General features: G+C 41.3%; 1 protein-coding gene across 14 annotated transcripts in view; it reads right to left on the bottom strand.

The window, feature by feature from the left end:
• ZC3H11A (zinc finger CCCH-type containing 11A) overlaps nt 1–18,773 on the bottom strand; it is a 46,488-nt gene that overhangs the window by 15,589 nt on the left and 12,126 nt on the right. For 9 of the 14 annotated variants that reach the window (XM_075529141.1, XM_075529156.1, XM_075529138.1 and 6 more), the window contains 7 exons: nt 13,872–13,924; nt 13,139–13,357; nt 12,387–12,506; nt 6,927–7,050; nt 3,827–4,030; nt 3,581–3,700; nt 3,235–3,315 (listed from right to left, as the gene is read on the bottom strand). In XM_075529141.1, the coding sequence (XP_075385256.1) occupies nt 3,235–3,315; nt 3,581–3,700; nt 3,827–4,030; nt 6,927–7,050; nt 12,387–12,506; nt 13,139–13,192 (703 nt within the window). In that variant the 5' untranslated portion in view covers nt 13,193–13,357; nt 13,872–13,924. The remainder of the gene's footprint in view (nt 1–3,234; nt 3,316–3,580; nt 3,701–3,826; nt 4,031–6,926; nt 7,051–12,386; nt 12,507–13,138; nt 13,358–13,871; nt 13,925–18,773) is intronic. The other 5 variants (XM_075529163.1, XM_075529160.1, XM_075529162.1 and 2 more) reach the window with 1 other exon arrangement.

Here is an 18,773-nt window from a genome sequence, read left to right as displayed (position 1 = left end):
TTGAGGAAAACTTTTAGAAAAAACTGTAAAAAGTTTGAAAATGAGACTAATGGATTGTGAACATTTAAAAGTTGTAGCCAGTTTCAACATGGGAATTAATTATAATTTCTCAAATTTTTGGAGTCAGGCAACTGGAATATTTAAGATATACTAGTTCCATGGAGAGCAGCTAATAATTGCTGATACTTAATGACAGTTTAAATTACCATATTGATATTAATGATTACAGAAAACAGTTTGCAAAATTTCCAGAATTAAACAGAAAAAAGCTAAAAATATTGTCAGAATAACCTCTGCTAAGGCTCAACAAAAGATGAAAAGGGTTTTTCAAAGATGAACATAGTGTGGTAGTTACATAATGTGGTGTCAATTTGGAACTTGAGAGGCTTAAGAGTGAAAGGGGTGCAGTATACTCTGTCAACTGGATCATAGCCAATGAAGCCTCTTTGTAGGCATGGTCTTCTCCTGAGAATTCTCTCAGCTCACTTTCTGCGAGACATCCTTGAGAAGCCATATGGACCTACCCTGATGCAGCCCTGGAAACTGGAGAGCCACATGGAGACTCCTGCCAGCAAAGCAATGCTTCTCCCGCCACTCACTGACTTGGCACCCACTGGCCTGTTATCATCCTGCATTTGGTGTTACTGAATGTGTTTCATGAGTTTGAAAATGACTTTATAGATTGGTATCGAACATATGGGCTAATATCGGACTTATGGGCTTGGACTGGACTGGGTTGGGATGTTTTCTCAATATTCAACTGTTCTTGCATATAAACCTCTTTCTTACACATATATGCCTGCTTAGGAATTTGTTTCTCTAGTCCACCCAGACTAACACATTATGGTACCAAGTATGGGGTACTAGATAAACAAATCATAAAGATGGAGAGTGGATGTTTGCTTGACTTCGGCCACATGGTAGTGTTTCTTCTTTGGCTAGCCAGAAGTCAGATATGTCTTTGCACTTTACTGGGTTGTTTCCTGGCAAGAATATGGGAAGTTACAGTATAGATTATTTTGTTTTGTTGTAGTCTTTGGTTATTCCTGTTTAAGGTGATGAAAATGTTGTTAATATATACTTTGAGCTCAGGGGTAGAAATCATCATTTTAATTTCTCAGAAACCATGCTGTTTAGAGAAAACGGCTGACAAAAAGCATGGGTGTTTGGATGCTCCCAGAGACCTAATCTCAGATTTTTTATCAACAGAATAGTTGACATAAAGATTTTGGTAAGTTAAATAAGGAATGAACTTGACTGTTTTAAGAATTTAGTATATGATTCCACTTGGTTTATACTGTTTTCTTCTGCTTATTACTGTGGATATAAGGATGTATGGAAATGATTTGGGAAAGTATGAAAATACAGTTTGTGCCTGGAGCCATTAATTTGATCTTTAGATGGGTTTAGAACATACCTGCAAAGAGATAAATGGCTCAATGAACCCCGCCTCTTTCTCTTGCTTTCTGATTGGACCAGTGTGCGCTGCTAGTTCTCTGCCTTCAACTTGTGAGCTACACTACCTATGGGACTGCCAACCTGTGGATGGTGTCGCTACAGCTTGAGGTTCCTTCAACACCCGCTTCACCACACTGCTGGTGACTGTTGGTGACCCACCCTGCTGTTTGCTGCCTATAGCCAGACTGCCTGCACGGCTCTACAGAGACTCAGCTGTCTGCCTCCTTGACCTTGGACCCAGCAGCCCTCTTGAGTTGAAGAACTTCTAGTATATTAACTGTTTCACAGAAGTGAGTTGAAATGAGTCCTACTGTACTGCTGTGTGGGCTAATTAGCCATTACATTCCTTTGTGCTGCATATATCTATCTCTATCTCTCTCTCTCTATATATATATATCTAGTTGTTTTGGTTTTCTCTAGAGAACGCTAACACATATAGTATGTTCAGAAAAGTTGTCTAACTATTTCCAATATATTAAACACAATGACTGTTAGTCTAATTGGCCTACTTCTAAAGGAATGGGATTCTACTCCTAGAGTGAAAAGATGGTTTAGGATAAATCACACAGCTGATGATGCTCAGATAAAAGTGAAGAATATTTGAAGTGAGCATGTCAATTAAGAAGCAATATGGAAATGTTAAAAATAATAGTTTTATTGTTTTTAAGTCAGGTAATATTTATTTTTCATTAATACTTAAAAGCTCTCAAAACAATCTAGTTTTGTTTACCTCTTTTATTAGTCCTATGTATTAACTATAAAATAATAAACTACCTATCTTTGGGCTATCCTTTTTTATAATTAAAATGATCATTAGAACACTGTAAAACCACACCAAACTCCCTGCCACCGAGTCGGTTCCATCTCATAGCCGCCCTATTCTGAGACTATCGATTTGTACAGGAGCAGACAGCCTCGTTGTTCTCCTAGAGGCTGGTGAGGGGCAACTGCTGACCTTGTGGTTAGGAGCCCAACTCACAGGGCCACCAGGGCTCCTTGCTCAAAAGTACACTAGCCATCAAATGTGTTGATGGAACCTTTTCCTTGTAAATTTAATCACTTGTGGGACACAACTTCACGTTTCCAAGAATAAGCTTTGAGAAAGAGGGGGCCTTAAGACCCATTATTTGCTTCCCTCCGAATACATTTCACAGTGATTGTAATTTTTAATGTTGAAAATGCACATCAATCAAGCCGAGTAACACTTTGGAAGGAAATTCTAACAACTCTTAAGGAAGAACTCACCTACGACAAAATAAACTCTTCCGTCTCAATATGATTATACAAGGAAACTTCAACATTTGTGTAAAAATTCTATTATCCTTTAATATTCTACTTTCCATAAACTTTTCAAGCCCCCCAGTAGTTCTAATTGGCTATTCTTTAAAAGTCTCTGGTAGTACAACAGTCGAGCTCTTAGGTTCAGCAGTTAGGCTGCTAACCAAAAGATTGGCGGTTCAAATCCATCCGATGGCTTTGTAGAAGAAAGACCTGGAATTCTGCTCTTGTAAAGTTGACATCCACGAAAACCCTATAGGTACAGTTCTACTCCATCACACGGGCTCCCTATGAGTCAACAACAAACAAACAAAAAAATGCTATGCTTTACAGGGGTATTTCTCAAGACCAAAAATCTGATTCGAAAGACTCTTGTGTTTTACTTTAAATAAGGTACGGAAGTAAAATTGTATTTGTTCACTCTGATTATTGCTTTCAGAAGTGTTCTGACTCTTCTCTAGCAACATGCAATAATTTGTGTCAAAACCCACGACTTACCACCCTGCTTCTTGGATTTTTCCTTCATTTTTTTTGATTTGATTTCCTCAAGAGTTTTTATTCCAAAATCCAAACATTCACCTGAGAAACCAAAAGATGAATCACAAGAGGAACTAGCACCCTTTTACCTATGTGTTTTTTCTATACACAGCACAGCAGCCTTTGACATATTTCCTAAATGAATGTTTATTAAGATCAAGTACGTAGGTGAGGAGGGCACAGGGAAGGGAAGATGGAGGTAGTGGTGATCACAAACTAAGATCAAATGAATGCAAATAGTTTACACAAAGATAATCCAGAATGTGGTGCGATTTACGAGGGCCAAGCACCAACAGCCTCTTCTTACCTTGCTTTAAACTGACTCCGGGCTTCCGGCCAGAAGGAGCCCCTCGCAATCCATTATGAACTTCAGGAGTTGCTTGCAGGGTAGGCGTTTTGGTTTCTTCACCTTCCTCAGAAAACTGATCTAAGCATCAACATTTAAGGTACATTTAGAATTAAAAAACAGCCTGGAGTTTTCATCCAAATTCCTCCCAGTTCACTAAGTGGCCCTGGCTATTTATTTGCTTTAAAGGTAGGAGTGCAAACTCACCATCATCATCCTCATCGTCATCTGCAGCATTGATCACAACCGGTGGATGTGTGGGGCTAGGAACATTTTCTGAACTTTCTACTTTCATAACACTCCGCAGCTGAGGGGAAGGGTTCGACTGGACAGACAGTTTGTTCTGTTGAACTGTGAGCTGGCTAGCCTTCACTTCCTCTTCTGTTGACTCAGGCACAGTGGGTAACACAGCTAAACACATCAAATCAGCAGTCAATCAAAAATAGAAGATACAATGCTGATGTATTAAAAGCCCCTACCTAGATATCACAAGCTGGTTTTATCTTCCTTACTACCATTCATGTCCTTTAACCAAATTAAATAGTGGAAAGTAAGCTCTTAGTTAATAATAGCTCTTTACTGAACATAAGCACACTCAAAATGGGCAATCATTCCTGGCCCACCGAGCCCTGAGGACAATATTCCCGCTCAGAGCAGCCAAAGTACATAAGAGGACCATCGGGTCAGCCCCACAACAAGACACAATGTCCCTCGCTGACCCACAGCGCTACGGGGGACCACAATGGAAACAGTGTGGAAATTGTGCCTGATGTGACCCCACCACACTGAGGTGAAGCACTAAGGGTGTGCAACAGCACAGCAAGGGGAACAGAACAACGAAGTCCCCAGGGAGTGAAAAAAAAATAGACTTTGAGGCCAGGGCATGGGACTCCATCAGACTCAACTGGAAAACACTCCTAAAGGTCAACAAACAGACCTTGAATAATTTACAGGTTTTTTTGGGGCCCCAGTTTGTTTGTTTTGTTTCTTAGTTTTGTTCTGTCTTGTTTTTTTTTGTGCATATTATCTCTGCAGGTCTCCCTAGATAAGACAGGCAGGATAAACAAGCTGGAGGCAAACTGAAGGTTCCAGAGACATAGGAGAGGGGGAGGCAGAGGAAAGGAAGTGGGTGTTAACAAACCCATGGACAAGGGAACAACAAGTGATCCAAAATTGATGGCAAGGAGGATGGAGGCCTGGATAGGGCTTGATCAAGGGCAATGTAACCCAAGAGGAACTACTGGAACTCAAATGAAGGCTGACCATGATAGTAAGACAAGAGGAGAGTCAAAGGAAATAGAGGAAAGAATTAGGAGGCAAAGGGCATTTATAGAGGTCTAAATACAGGTATGTGCACATGTGAAAAAAAAAAAATATATATATTTAGTATTAAGGTAGCAGATGGACATTAGGCCTCTACTCAAGTACTCCCTCAATGCAAGAATACTTTGTTCTATTACACTGGCATTCCATGATGCTCACCTTCCTGACATGATCGCTGAAGGCAACGTGGGTGCATAAGCAAATGTGGTGAAGAAAGTTGATGGTGCCCAGCTATCAAAAGATATAGCGTCTGGAGTCTTAAATGCTTGAAGGTAAACAAGTGGTGATCTAGCTGAGAAGCAACAAAGACCACATGGAAGAAGCAGAACAGCCTGTGTGATCGTGAGGTGCCCTATCATTGTGAATGAGGAGGAGTGCAGATTGGGGACCCAAAGCCCATTTGTAGGCAACTGGGCATCCCCTTACAGCAGGGTTGCGGGGAAGAGATGAGCCAGTCAGGGTGCAGTATAGTACCGATGAAACAACTTTCCTCTAGTTCTTTAATGCTTCCCTCCTGCCCCCATCATGATTCCATTCTACCTTACAAATCGGCTAGACTAGAGGATGTACACTGGTACAGTTAGGAGCTCGAAACACAGGGAATCCAGGACAGATAAACCCCTCAGGATCAAAAATGAGAGCAGTGATACCAGGACGGTTAGGGGAAGGTGGGGGGGAGAAAGGGCGAATCATCACAATGATCTAAATATAACCCCCTCCCTAGGGGACGGACAACAGAAAAGTGGATGAAGAGAGACATTGGACAGTGTAAGACATGAAAAAAAGAGTAATTTATAGATTATCAAGGGGATCGCTTCTCGGCCTTTTGCTAAGATATAGAATATCAAGGGTTCATTTTGGAAGGAGGGGGAAAAATGAAGAGCTGATACCAAGGGCTCAAATAGAAAATGTTTTGATGGCAATAAATGTACAAATGTGCTCAACACAATGGATATATGTATGGATTATAAGAGTTGTATGAGCCCCCAATAAAATGATTTTTTTTTTTTAAAAAGGGGTAATCATTACACTGCTGATAAAATGAACCAAAAGCCAAACAACATCCCACTGCCATCAATTCAACTTGCAAGTCTACAGGACAGAGTAACTGATCAATGAGATTGCTTTACAAGACAGTTAAAGTGTTGGGCTTCATGCCAGTGGTTTAAAATCACATGCCCACTTCAAGGGATAAAGATGGAACTGTCTGCTCCCAGGAAGCTCTCCATGCTCAGAATCCTATAGAGCAGTGCTATTCTGTCCTATAGGATCCCAATGAGTCCAAATTGATTCAATAGCAGGGGCTTTCATCTTTATCAGAGCAGACTACCAGGTCTGTCTCCCAAGAAGTGGCTGCCGTGTTTGGACCATTGACCTTTCACCCATAGTGTGACAAGGCTCCTTGCTTGCTGCTACAAGCCTAAACAAAACAGACCCACTGCCATTGGGTCCACTGCAAATTATAGTAACATTTATTTGCAATTTGCATTTCCCAAAACAAACTAGTTTTTTGTCAGGTGCAAGTGTTATTTTAGGTTACAGCCTAGCTAGCAACTTTTTTCTGTAAACAGCTGTACAGTAAATATCTTAAGCTTTGCAGGTCATATACAAGGGGGTTTTCCCACAAACTTTATGAAGCCACTGTTTTCAACCACTCTACATTTGCAGCACAAAGCCAGCCACAGAATGTTTTAAGTTCCAGTAAAACTTGACTTCACAAACAGGAGGAGGGTTAGCTTTGTTACAGCAGGGCCTAGAGACCCAAGTGTCTTTTAAAAACTTCTCTAGGTCTCGTAGGAAAATGAGAAATGAATTAAACCGTCACTCTAAGAAACATTTGCGAAGAAGCAAGGCTTACAGCAAATGGCGTACAAGTCACTGAATCTAGACTCAACTAGAGTGAAAGCCCTAATGATGTGCTCTCTATAGAGCAGACAGGAGTCTGTGAGGCAGTAAGCGCTCTTGAAAATGACAAGCATCTCACTTTTGCTTGGCGGCAGGAAGAGGCCATCCACGTAACGTCCTCTGTTGTGATGGAAAGCGCAGTTTAGCTTCTGACATCCCACGGGCTGATTTTCCCAATAGCAAGGAATCTCACTGCGTTTTTTCTGTAGGAAAGACAAACATATTTTTTTCCCTCAAATAAAAAAAATGGAGTGATACATACATTAATCGGGGAATTTTGGGGTGGGGTTAAAATCCCTAACAGGGTTCAGAAACCTGAGGCCCTGAGATGGTTTCGAGCAGGAAGATTAGTTGCTGTGGAACGTGACACACTTTAAGGCAGGTGAGGGGATGGAGGTGCTAAGGGAGGAGTTTCTCTGATGCACTTTCCTCCTTGCCCTCATCCCAGAGTCTCTAAATGCCTAAGCCTTGAGAGTAGGATGGTAGTCATCAAAACTAAGCAGAAAGTAAGCGACAAGGTCCGACATATTTATTGTGCTGTTGGTCACGTGGCCTTTAGACGAATCATCTTATACCCCTGAAGCCTTAGTCTTCTCGGCTATAAAGTAGGAAAAACATTAGCTAGACCAGCTGGTTTCTTATGATTATATAACTTTGCCCGGCAAAGTGTATGGCAAGAGGAAGGACTAACAAAACTGCAGTGATAATTTGGAGCCAAGAATTCAAGGCTTTCAGCAAATTCACCCTGTTAGTGACTTCAAAGTAAGGCTTGCCTAACAGGCTAGAGATGGCATATCTACTTCCCAAGGTCACCTGCCCTTAATGAAGCACACTCGCAGCACACCTGGGAATAAGCATCCGGGTCACACTAATATCAGGTTCTCAAAATGACCCCTATAAAGAATAGTTCCCCCCACCCCCTCAATGGGATGTCCAAACAATACTTTTCCAAAATAGCTCCAAAATGCACACCACCCACAAGGCCATCAGCAGCAGGAAGGCTAGCTTGCAATAGTCATGGAATATTGTCCAATAATAGCCACTGCTGTATGGAGCACCCAGATGCAGTGCCAAGAAGCACACACATTCTATGATTCCGTTTAGATGGAGTTCCAGACAGTCACAACCTCTCCATGGCAGTCAGAGGGGACTAGCCCTGGAGGTCAGTGAGTGACAACACACACAACTCTGGCAAAGCCCCATTTCTTGATTGGGTTGCTGTCAGTTTGTGAAAATTCTTTCATCTGTCTGGTCTGATTCCTCTAATTTTCTCTATCATATACTTAAATACAAAAATGAAAATTCAGAGGTAACAAGCATTTCTGAACAAATAGCTGCCCTTTGATTAGTTATCTGCATGTGTTGACTCTCATCGCAACCAGCAGCTTCAGGCTTACAATTCCAGCAAAGACCAGCAATAGTAACGCAGAAATTTAAAATATGGAGGCCTATGAGAGAAACAATAAGCACGAAAGGCTTCAAAAACGGTGAAGAGCAAAACCTAGTGAAGTGAGATTGATAACATTTGATAACATGTTTTTCTGAGGCATGGAAAAATCAGGCTGCGCACAAGCTGCTAACAGAAACTTAAATTAATTCAACACTTCTGAAGGGTAATTTGGAAAAAAAGTAATGTATGGCCCCATTTTCATGCCTCATGCTTGATTATTCACAATGTACAGCAAGTATCTTTACCTTTCAAAAGTAGAATTAGTTTCCTCTCTGATCCAAATGTAGGTGTAATGGCTGTCATTGCTTTTTAGCTAAGAATGTGTAACAATTTTTCAATTATTTCTCCCTCAAACCAGAACCTAATCACCAGTCCTTACTCGGGTGAGTTCTTTTTTGCGGGAAACAATTTTAAAATTATAGAATGACGTTTGTAATAGTATCCTCTTTATGCTAGAGTTACCTGACATTTATTTGATTTAAAACATTTACAGGATTTTATTTCTAACTAAAAACATAAACATGAAAATACTTGAAAAACAGAAAATAGAGGCTTGTTATGCTAAAATACCAAAGAGCACCACTTATTTTTACATAGAATACGTTTATTTTTGTCATAAACACACATATGCACACTTGTTTAAAAGAAAGGAATTCCACATAATTCTGTAGACTTCTCAGTGAGCAGCACATCCCACATACAAACACGCTTCTCCTACACAGTTATTAACACATAACATAGCACATGTTTCAGACACAGATAAGAGATACCAGTAAATGGTTCTTTTCTATCCATGCTCCCTACAAGTCATTATTAAGTTACTCCTTTTACTTCAAAATTGTTTTTCAAATGCATGCGGCAAACAAAAACAGATTATCCTTTTTCCATAAATGATAATGCCAAACACTTTGCCTCTTTTGCTCAAAATACGTTGATCTTTTCTTAACAATATGTAAGAATTTTCCTTTTAAAAACGTTTGTGAATAGCTGTCCGGAATGCCATTACATCAGAATTTATTTTAACTGAAGAACAGTTATTTCCAATTTTACTACTCTGACTTATGCTGCAGAGAGTTTAGGAGGTGGACACACTGACCTCTGTGCAGCAGAGCTTCACACAGCTGGCTGGAGACGGTGACCAGTAAGAGGAGAGTAGCATGGGGTTGACATCCCATAAGGTGGTTCTTGGAATGCTCCCAGTCAACAGTTGATGAATAAGGGGTTTAAGGTCCCCAGACTGTGCAAATAATGTTTTACGCTGAATGCCTGTCTTCTTCTCAGGCCCTGAGTCTCTGAACAAACTCCCTTGGACCGAAACTCTGCACACATGGTGCACTTTTGTTGCTGAAGCAAGAGTGTGCCCACGATGATACCACCTCTTTCGAGAAGAAGAGAGCCTGCAAGGGACTGTGCAGCCAGTCATTCCCCCAGACTCCTGAGTCTGATTCTTTCTGATCAGCTATGTGTTCTAACTATTAAATCTTAACCATAGATAATGGATAACATGCTATGCTGCGACCTTCAAAACCCTAACTATAGGGGCTGACTTGGGGGCCCTGGCGCACCTGCCATGGGAATTGTGCCAATTTACATGTCACCAATGATATCACAGTACATTTTCATAAGGTACAAAGTATTTGTATCTCTGAGTTTACTGAAGGAATTCACTGCTATTTGGAAGACTGGCAGCCTAGAATTAAGAGAACAGAAATCTGGAACCAGACTATGTGGCCCCTGGCACGGCGAGCGCGCGCGCGCACGCGCACGCGCACACACACACACACACACACACACACACACACACACACACACACACAGCCTTGTCCTTCTTACCCAGACCCTCCCAAGCGATTCAGTCCAAAATCATTAGGTGGGGCTGCAGGTGGCTGGCATCCATGCTGGATGAGGATGGCACATGGTGGCCCAGATTAGGGTCCTGGCACTTGACCGGACTGAGGACAATGTCCACATGACAGGTTACGAGGGCATATGCACAGGAAGCTGCCCGATGCACAGCGCTGGAGCCTCAGCAGGCTTCTGTGCAGCAGACCAGTTCAAGGTAGGGTGAGGGGGTATTACCATGGAGGGGCATCAAAGACTAAGGCAGGGGAGGAAGGCAAGGTGTCCCTGAGGGGAGAGTGGCGGCAGAGCTGGAGAGCAAGCAGGCTGAGGAGAACACTCTGCACGGCAGTGGGAGCTTCGGCAGGGTGACGAAGGGGTCCTCGTGAAGTCTGGCAGGGAGTGCTGGAGTTGACACAAAGCAAAAGGACTGTTTCTGTATCGGAGCCTCTTGTGTGAAGAGGCAGCGGGAAAGCAAAGCTATGCTACAATAGTGGTTTACATAATGGGGAGCTGACCAAGCAGTAAAGCTAGCATTTGCGATGGAGACAAGGTTTCTCACTTTTGGAGAGAAGAACCGTTGTTTGAACTTGGAACTAGAGGCATCTATGTGAACTCATAAATTTCAATACATATTGCAAGGAGAGCAAACCCTGGTGGCACAAATGGTTAAGAACTACACTATTATCTGAAAGGCTCACACCAGCGCGTTGGCAAACTGCTTCCAAAAGATCCCAGCCTTGAAACCCTATGGAGCATGGGACACCACGAGTCAGAACAGACTAAATCACCTCCACCAGCACCATCATGACATATTTTAATACATGATGCTGTAAGTGTGAGCATGTATATACATCTATGTATCTCCTAGCTCTGTCCACTGAGAGGACCTGGAGCCAGTGACACAGCAGGCGCAGCCATGGTCTTAAGTTCTATAAACATTCTTCACTGAAAGGAACCAGGGATCCTTGGAGGAATGGTTGATTCCAAGGCTGGAATAGGAAAAGTACAAAAGGAGCCCGAAGAATCTCAGTAGGTCACCAAAAAAAAGAGGTGCTCCAAGAAAAATGGGAACACGTCAGCTAGGACAATTGGAAGCCCTACTAGCCACACCCTATTGGTCACTTTGAGCATGAAAACAAAATGACAGTAATGAATGATAACACTGAACAAAAGAAGAAAAAGAAAAACAAACATTGAACAAAAGAAGAAACCCAGGAGTTCACACTAGCATGAATACAGCTAGCAAGAATTTTCAAGTTTGGTTAAAAAAAAAAGGGGGGGGGTGGGGTGACATTTACAGGATCTCAAAGCATCTTAGTTCATTAATAAATAGTGCTTACTAATTATTAAAAGAAAAGGTTTGCTGAGTTTAGCCAACACTCCCTTAATCAAGTGATCGCAAGTAGCAGTACTAGTGACGGGGAAATAAAACTAAATGCTCCCTGATGTCACGCAATGAGTAGACAGACTATGGCATCTCTGAGCTTCTTGCCCAAAATACACAACCTGAATTTAGCCATGAGAAATAGCAGTCAATTCCAAATTGAGGGATGTAGTGTAAAATAAATCATCTGAAATTACGGAAGTGTCGAGGCTAATGAAGGGCAAAGAAAGAAAGAGCAACTATTCTGGACTGAAGGAGACTAAATAGTCATGACAATGAATGTTAACATCTGACTCTGAACTCACCCGTATTGCTATTTATAACAGGCCTCACTTGGGCAATTGGCAAGATGTGTATGGGATTTAAGGATTAAACGGAGGGAGCAATATTAACTTTCTAATCTTGATGGCAATAGTCTGGCTATGTCACACGATTTCTCGTTTGTGGGAAATACTCATGAAGCTATCCGCAGGTGATTGGCATGGCAGCAACTCTCAGATAGCTGGGCGGGGGTGGGGTGAGGGTTAGTAATACTGCACTTAAAACTTAGAAGTGTGAAATCATTTCCTAAAATAAATATAGATACACAAATACTTCCTGTATGTACACACACACACACGCACACACACTCAGGCTCTAGATATATGACCAAACTGCCATGCAGAGAACATTATACCGATTTATGCTTCTTACCATTTAGACATTAAATGAGCAGCATGGCAAGACACACATCTCATTGAATCATCAGTAAATTGAAATTCAACCCACGCTGAGATGTATAAAATGTTCTATTTTTGGTTTAGGTTTTTATTGGGCTACCCATCACCCCAAACTACTTATTAGAACGCAAACTCAAAACTTACATCAATCTCCATGTGCCGAAATCTGCACACCTGTCGAAAACAACGCCCTTCTTGCCATAATGTGCAAACAGTTTCATTTCCTAGAGCAGCTTCACAGTGACGGAATGGGCAGCTGTCACCCTGTAAAGACAGAGAAGCACAAGGTAAGCAACCCTGGCCTCAAAGTATGTAGGTGGAATGTCTATAGTCAGAATCTCCTGAAGTGTAGGTAAGCACAAAGGATTGAGCAAAGGCAGGCAAGGCAGAAGCCCACGGAGATGGGTGAAGACCAATCCGAGGATGGAAACCTCTCATTTCCTCAAATGTGTTTCTTAACGGTGCCTCTCATCTGAGCTGACAACATGCATGCTTAATAGTTAGGAAGAAATCGGTGTGTGGGTGGGGGTAGGGGGGTGATTAAGTGAAAATTCAACCCATTACGGTTTCAAGATATTTATATAATCCAATCCACTTGCTCATTTAAGACAAAGTAAATAAAATCAAAGTTAGCAGCACTTAATTCCAAAGGCACCCCAAACAGATTGATAACGTAAGGGAATAACTACTCAGTGATGATACGGCCCGGCTTTTTCACTAGTAGTGAACACAGGGAGATGAGTTCACTAAAGAGGGTAAAATTAGAGCAGCACACTGAGGTTTTCAAGGTACTGTAGGTAATAGTTGAGCAAAAGAAAATGTAAAACCAATTTAATATGCTAGGATGATTTTACCCTAAACACTAGGAAAGAACTGACTCAGATACTCATTCTTACTTTGGTACATGTAGAATAGAAAAAAAAATAGCAGTCTTCTCCTTGATTAGGCATGCTGGGTGGATCCCAAGATGAGAAGTGGCTTCTTGAGCACAAGCCACTTCTTCCTCAAAGTGAGGACCAGCTCCAAGGGCTCTGGAACAGGTTTAGGTCCTCTGGAAACGGGCTTTATCTTGCACAACAACACTCAAGCACAGAAATCGTCTTTAAAATGCAATCCTAAAACGAGAAGACAATGAAAGCATTTCAGGTAAATTCTTCCAACTTTCTTCCTCCAAATAAATCATTCCAATGAGATTATACTGTTAAAAGCAAATCTCAATTATATTAATATGTATTTGCCTATAGTTTTAAAAACATTTTGTTCATATTTTATTCTTATGTGATAATGTATATGCCAATATATAATGGCAATTTTTGTTAAGGACTAGCTATGTCCTTTCTTTATATTTCTTACAGTGCACTACATTGTTCCACAAAAAAATTAAATGAGCATGCATTGCTACCTCAATAAACGATTCACAGTTTACATTATTAATGGGACTTAATTTTTTCTCAAATGGAACATTTTGGGCAAACTAGGTGCTTTTTATCTAATTGACAAAAGTTGCAGTATTTTCACAAGCACTTTTGTTATTTCAAACTCCATTAATAACTAGGCAGGGGAAACGGTGCCTCTGGAAACACCTATAGAACTGCTTTATATAAGGAAGATGGCTACAGAATTGCATACCTGGCATACATACGCAAAGAAGAACAGGAAAAAACAGGCAAGGGTGAAAGCAACTGAAATGGGAAGAAAAATAAGAGGGCAATTGAAAAATGGAATACGAAGGTGATTTCACCAAAGCAACATCCAAATGGCCACAAGACAAATGAAAAGACACTTAGCATCATTAGCCATCCAACTACCTACACTGCCATCAAGTCAAGTCTAACTCTACAGGATAGGGTGGAACTGCTTCTTTGGGGAGATTTTAAATCTTTACAGAACGGACACCCTCATCTTTTTCCGGTGGAGTGGTTGGTGGATTTGAACCAACACTGTAGTTAGCAGCTCAATGCATAACTGACCGCTACACTCCCAGAAGATGGTAAGATAAACAAAACACCCAGAAAATCATAAAGGTTGGAGAAGATTCCAGGAAAGTTGGAACTTACCCCTGGCTGGAGGAAGGTTAAATGTGATAGCAGCTGTGGAAACCAGTGTGGGGGGTTCTCCAAAAAACAACACTAGAACCAGCACACGAACCAGCCATCCCAGCAATACCCACAGGACCTGAACGCAGACCCAGACTTGTAGACCAATGTCCACTGCAGCACTACTGCAACTGCTCCAAGGTGGAAACAACCTAAATGTCCTTCAACCACTGAATGGATGAACAAAACGCGGGGGCATACATGCAATAGAATACTGCTCACACAGTCAGAAAAATGGCGTCTTGGTCCATATTAGAGCTTTGTTAACTGTGTAATACATTTTGTAACTATGTAATACTGTAGAATAGATGGAGTTTAAAGAGAAAGCTGAGCAAAGTTAATCACAAAAGAATATTGTATGACCTTGTTTAGAGAAAAAGATTTTTAAAATGACAAATGTACAAGAAAGAAAGCAATGGTTATCAGGGGCCAGGAGAAAGGGTAAAGGGGAGTTTAACAATGACGGGGGAAATGACATTAATTAAGGGTAGAGTTGTACAACTGATCATTATAATTACTGTCAGTAAGGTACATGCCTATAAGAAAGTTGTACTGGCTAAAGTTGTGGGAGAAAATTTTCTTACAACAGCAAAGAGAAGAAAGTAGCTACTGAGGCTGCGTGTGTACAACCAAACCTCTATGGGTTTGACCACTCAGTAACTGGCCTTACAGCATGTTTCACGCAACCTTTCAACTACCTATCTCATAGGGCAGCGCCTGGGTTAAAAGAGGAAGAGGTGAAATCAGGCATAGGAGGAGGACATGCCATGTACGGCTAAATGTCTTTATGAACAACGGCCTCCCTTATCAGACCCGAAGTGCGAGATGGCGTCCACTTACTATTACTGAACATTCTGATCAAAGGGGGGGAAATGCACAACAGAATTGCAAATACTCAGAGTGCCTAGATTTTCTGAAGTCATTCAGGATGGATCCTTAAACTACGGCCCCGAGACAATCTTTCAACCTCAAACCAAAAATAATCCTGAAGTGTTCTTAAAACTGATGAATAGTTTAACTAGCAACAAAAGATCTGCCTTAAGCATTACACACTACTTATATGGGGTCAGACGACAACAGCAACTTGAGGGATTCAATAGGAACTCTAGGGGCCAGTGAGTTTATACCAGGCGTCCTCAAACTAGGGCCTGTGGGCCACATGCGGCCCGCTGAGGACATTTATCCAACCCGCCAGGTGTTTCTGCCGTTTTGTTTTACTTCAAAATAAGATATGTGCAGAGTGCATAGTAATTTGTTCATCGTTTTTTGGGGGAGAGGAACGGGGACACAGAAAAGCAGGGTGAGAATGGCAGCATGACCAGCAGAATGAAATCAAGGCTACAAAGTTACAAAAAGAAACTGCTGAATGGGAGTATGTTTTGCTGTGTAAGCAATTCAATAAAATAAATATAGAGGGGAAAAAAGCTTCATACACACACCAAACAAAATGAGACACTGATGTTAACAGAGGGTCCTGCAGCAAAGGGCAAAGAGGAGGAAGCACTCTATGAACACAATGTGCCCATCAAATATGGGTGGTGAAAAGAGCACAGGCCAGTGGGTACAGGTAGACTATTTTTAAACAAAAAGAGAGTTTATCCTTCTTACTTATAGATCTGTGGAAAAATAAGTTTTTCATTTCTGTACCATGTGTATATGTTATTTAGTTAAAAAAATCAATTTAAGCAGTCATGGGGGTGGGGAGGGGACAGAAACAAGAAGAAATTTCTTGGCGCTCTTCCCATAAAATAGTGAAACAACAACCACAAAAAAGATTCGATATTCTCCTCTCCAGTTCCTGCCATAACGCTGATCCCTATTAGTGTCCACGGGCACTTCTGTGGGATAAGAAGTCATGAGAATAAGGGAGACGTTTCTATAACTCTTGTAGCAAGTGCCAGGTTTCAGAAACACTGGGGCACAGCTGGAAATCCAAATCCATCTTCTGATAATAGCACTGCAGAATGAAACCCAGCCTCGACATTAATCTAAGTCATCAATAAGTATTTACCACCAGTGTAACTTAAAACCTTTAGCCTGACCTAACACCTTCATTTCTAGAATTTATATACCAAAGTAAACAGTCAGCAAAAAGCTACTATACCGGGATGTTTATCACCATCTTGTTTCTACTAACCACTACCTAGAAATTAAATGTTCAAATACTAGAGATTTTCAAAAAATTATGGTACATCCATATAATATAGCTGCTCCCTTCAAGATTTAGTCTTGAAAACCCCACAGGAGCAATTTTATTTTGCCCATGGGGTTGGTATGAGTCAGAATTGACTCAATGGCAGTGAGTTTTTGCATTAAGATTATATTGGTGCTGTAGAAATATGGATGCTTAAAAATATCATATCACATATAAAAATATACACATAAAACCATGCTAAGAGGGGAAAAACATCCCAGTTATCTAGGTTATCTACTGGTAAGAAGTGTGAAGAAAAGCGAAGACGAACGGAAACTAGTCTAAAGGGATAATGAACCACAGGACCCTCAGTGTCCAGGACCTTGAGACCAGAAGAGCTACATGGTTCCAGCAACCACTGCTGATGGCCCGGAAAGGGATCACAGTAAGAGGTTCTGGATGGAGTGGGAGAAAAATATGAAATTCGAAATACCTTGGCCCTTTAGTCACTCTTCATGCTTAAAACTTAAACTCCGCCCATGGCTCCATCAACCAATACAAGTCTATAGGGTGAACAATTAAACCAAGGAGGTACACACTTTACGAATAATCAGCCATTAAAGGACAAAAGAACAGCACCTGCCCAGGAATAAAGGTCAGAAAGCAGGAAGGGACCCGATAAAAGATGAATGACAATGGTAACCAGGGGAGGAAGTGATAAGCGATGTTGCATTATGGGGATTGCAATAAATGTCATGAAACAAAATGTGTGTAAACTGCTCAAAGGAAAACCAATTTTTTCTGTCAGCTCTCACTCAAATCAAAATCAGAAAGAATACACACTGAAATGTTAACAGTAGTCAGTGCTAAGTTGATGAATCTGTTTATCTGCTCAGCACAATATAGTATCTGTAATGTAATACAACACAGATGGAACAAAAATCTAAGTGTGTCCTATCTGGCTAGAGTGAACATTGGTGGCAGTGGGTAAAAACTTGGCTGTAACCAAATGTGAGGTAGTTTGAACTCACCAGTCATTATATAGGAGAAAGATTTGGTAAGTTACCCCTGTATTTAGTCCTTGAAAACCCTATGGGACCAGAAATTGACTGGCAGGCAGTGGGTGTGGTTTGGTTGTCTGGCTAGACCTTTAAAAGCACCTCAGTGAACCACTAGGTAGGCTCCCCAAACCAGGGAGTGCATTCTACACACCGAAAGTTTAAAAAACTGCCTCAAATGTGACCAGGTCTCTTAAGGCAGTGGTTCTCACCCTTCCTAATGCCATGACCCTTTAATACAGTCCCTCATGTCGTGGTGACCCCCAACCATAAAATTATTTTCATTGCTACTTCATAACTATAATTTTGTTCCTGTTAAGAATCTTAAGATAACTATCTGATATGCAGGATATATTAGGTGACCCGTGAAAGGGTCCTTCGGCCCCCAAAGGGATTGCGACCCCCAGGTTGAGAACTGCTGCTCTAAGGGCTATTCAAATTGTAGTGACATACGAGGGGGTACCCCAAATAAACCGGAATTGCAGTGGACAAAGCAGACCTTTCATGGTCTGAATTTTTACCACTAGGCAAGCATTGGGCAACTTGCCTTAAGTTTGTGTACCCACTGGCATCCCCTGGGAAGGTTTTCTGGGAAGGTCACAGTGAATTTTTTTTGTAAAAGCAGTTTCACTTGATCCTCATTTTTTGTGATGGCCAATTCACAGCATGCAGCTGTGAAATTTTGTTTCCTGCTTGGGAAAAATGCCATAAAAATGGTTGTGATGGTGAACACAGCTTACAAGGACAGCACTATGGGAAAAACTCAAGCGTACCAGTGGTTTTCTCATTTCAAAAAAGGTGAAATGTTGATTGATAACAAACCTGCATTTGGAGTTCATTCTACCAGGTCAGACTGTTCATCAAGCTTTCTATTTAGAGCAGGTGTCCTCAAACTATGGTCCGTGGGCCACATGGGGCCTACCAGATGTTTTTGCTACGTTTGTTTTCTTACTTCAAAATAAGAATATGTGCAGTATGCATAGGAATTTGTTCATAGTTTTTTTTTCAACTATAGTCCTGCCCTCCAACAGGTCTGAGGGACAGTGAACTAACACCCTGTGTAAAATGTTTGAGGACCCCTGATTGAGAGGTTCTGAAAAGATTGCATAACAGTGTGTGACAAAAAAAGGCCAGATTTGTGGTAGAAGGGAGACTGATTTTGCCACCAAAAATGCACCAGCTCACACAGCCATCTCAGTGCTCCAGTTTTGGGCAAAAAACAGCATGCCTCTAATGCCCCACA

This window comes from Tenrec ecaudatus, chromosome 1 (assembly GCF_050624435.1).
Source record: "Tenrec ecaudatus isolate mTenEca1 chromosome 1, mTenEca1.hap1, whole genome shotgun sequence".
Lineage (NCBI taxonomy): Eukaryota > Metazoa > Chordata > Mammalia > Afrosoricida > Tenrecidae > Tenrec > Tenrec ecaudatus.
Note: the sequence above shows the minus strand (reverse complement) of the source record. Positions and strands in the feature narration are given on the sequence as shown.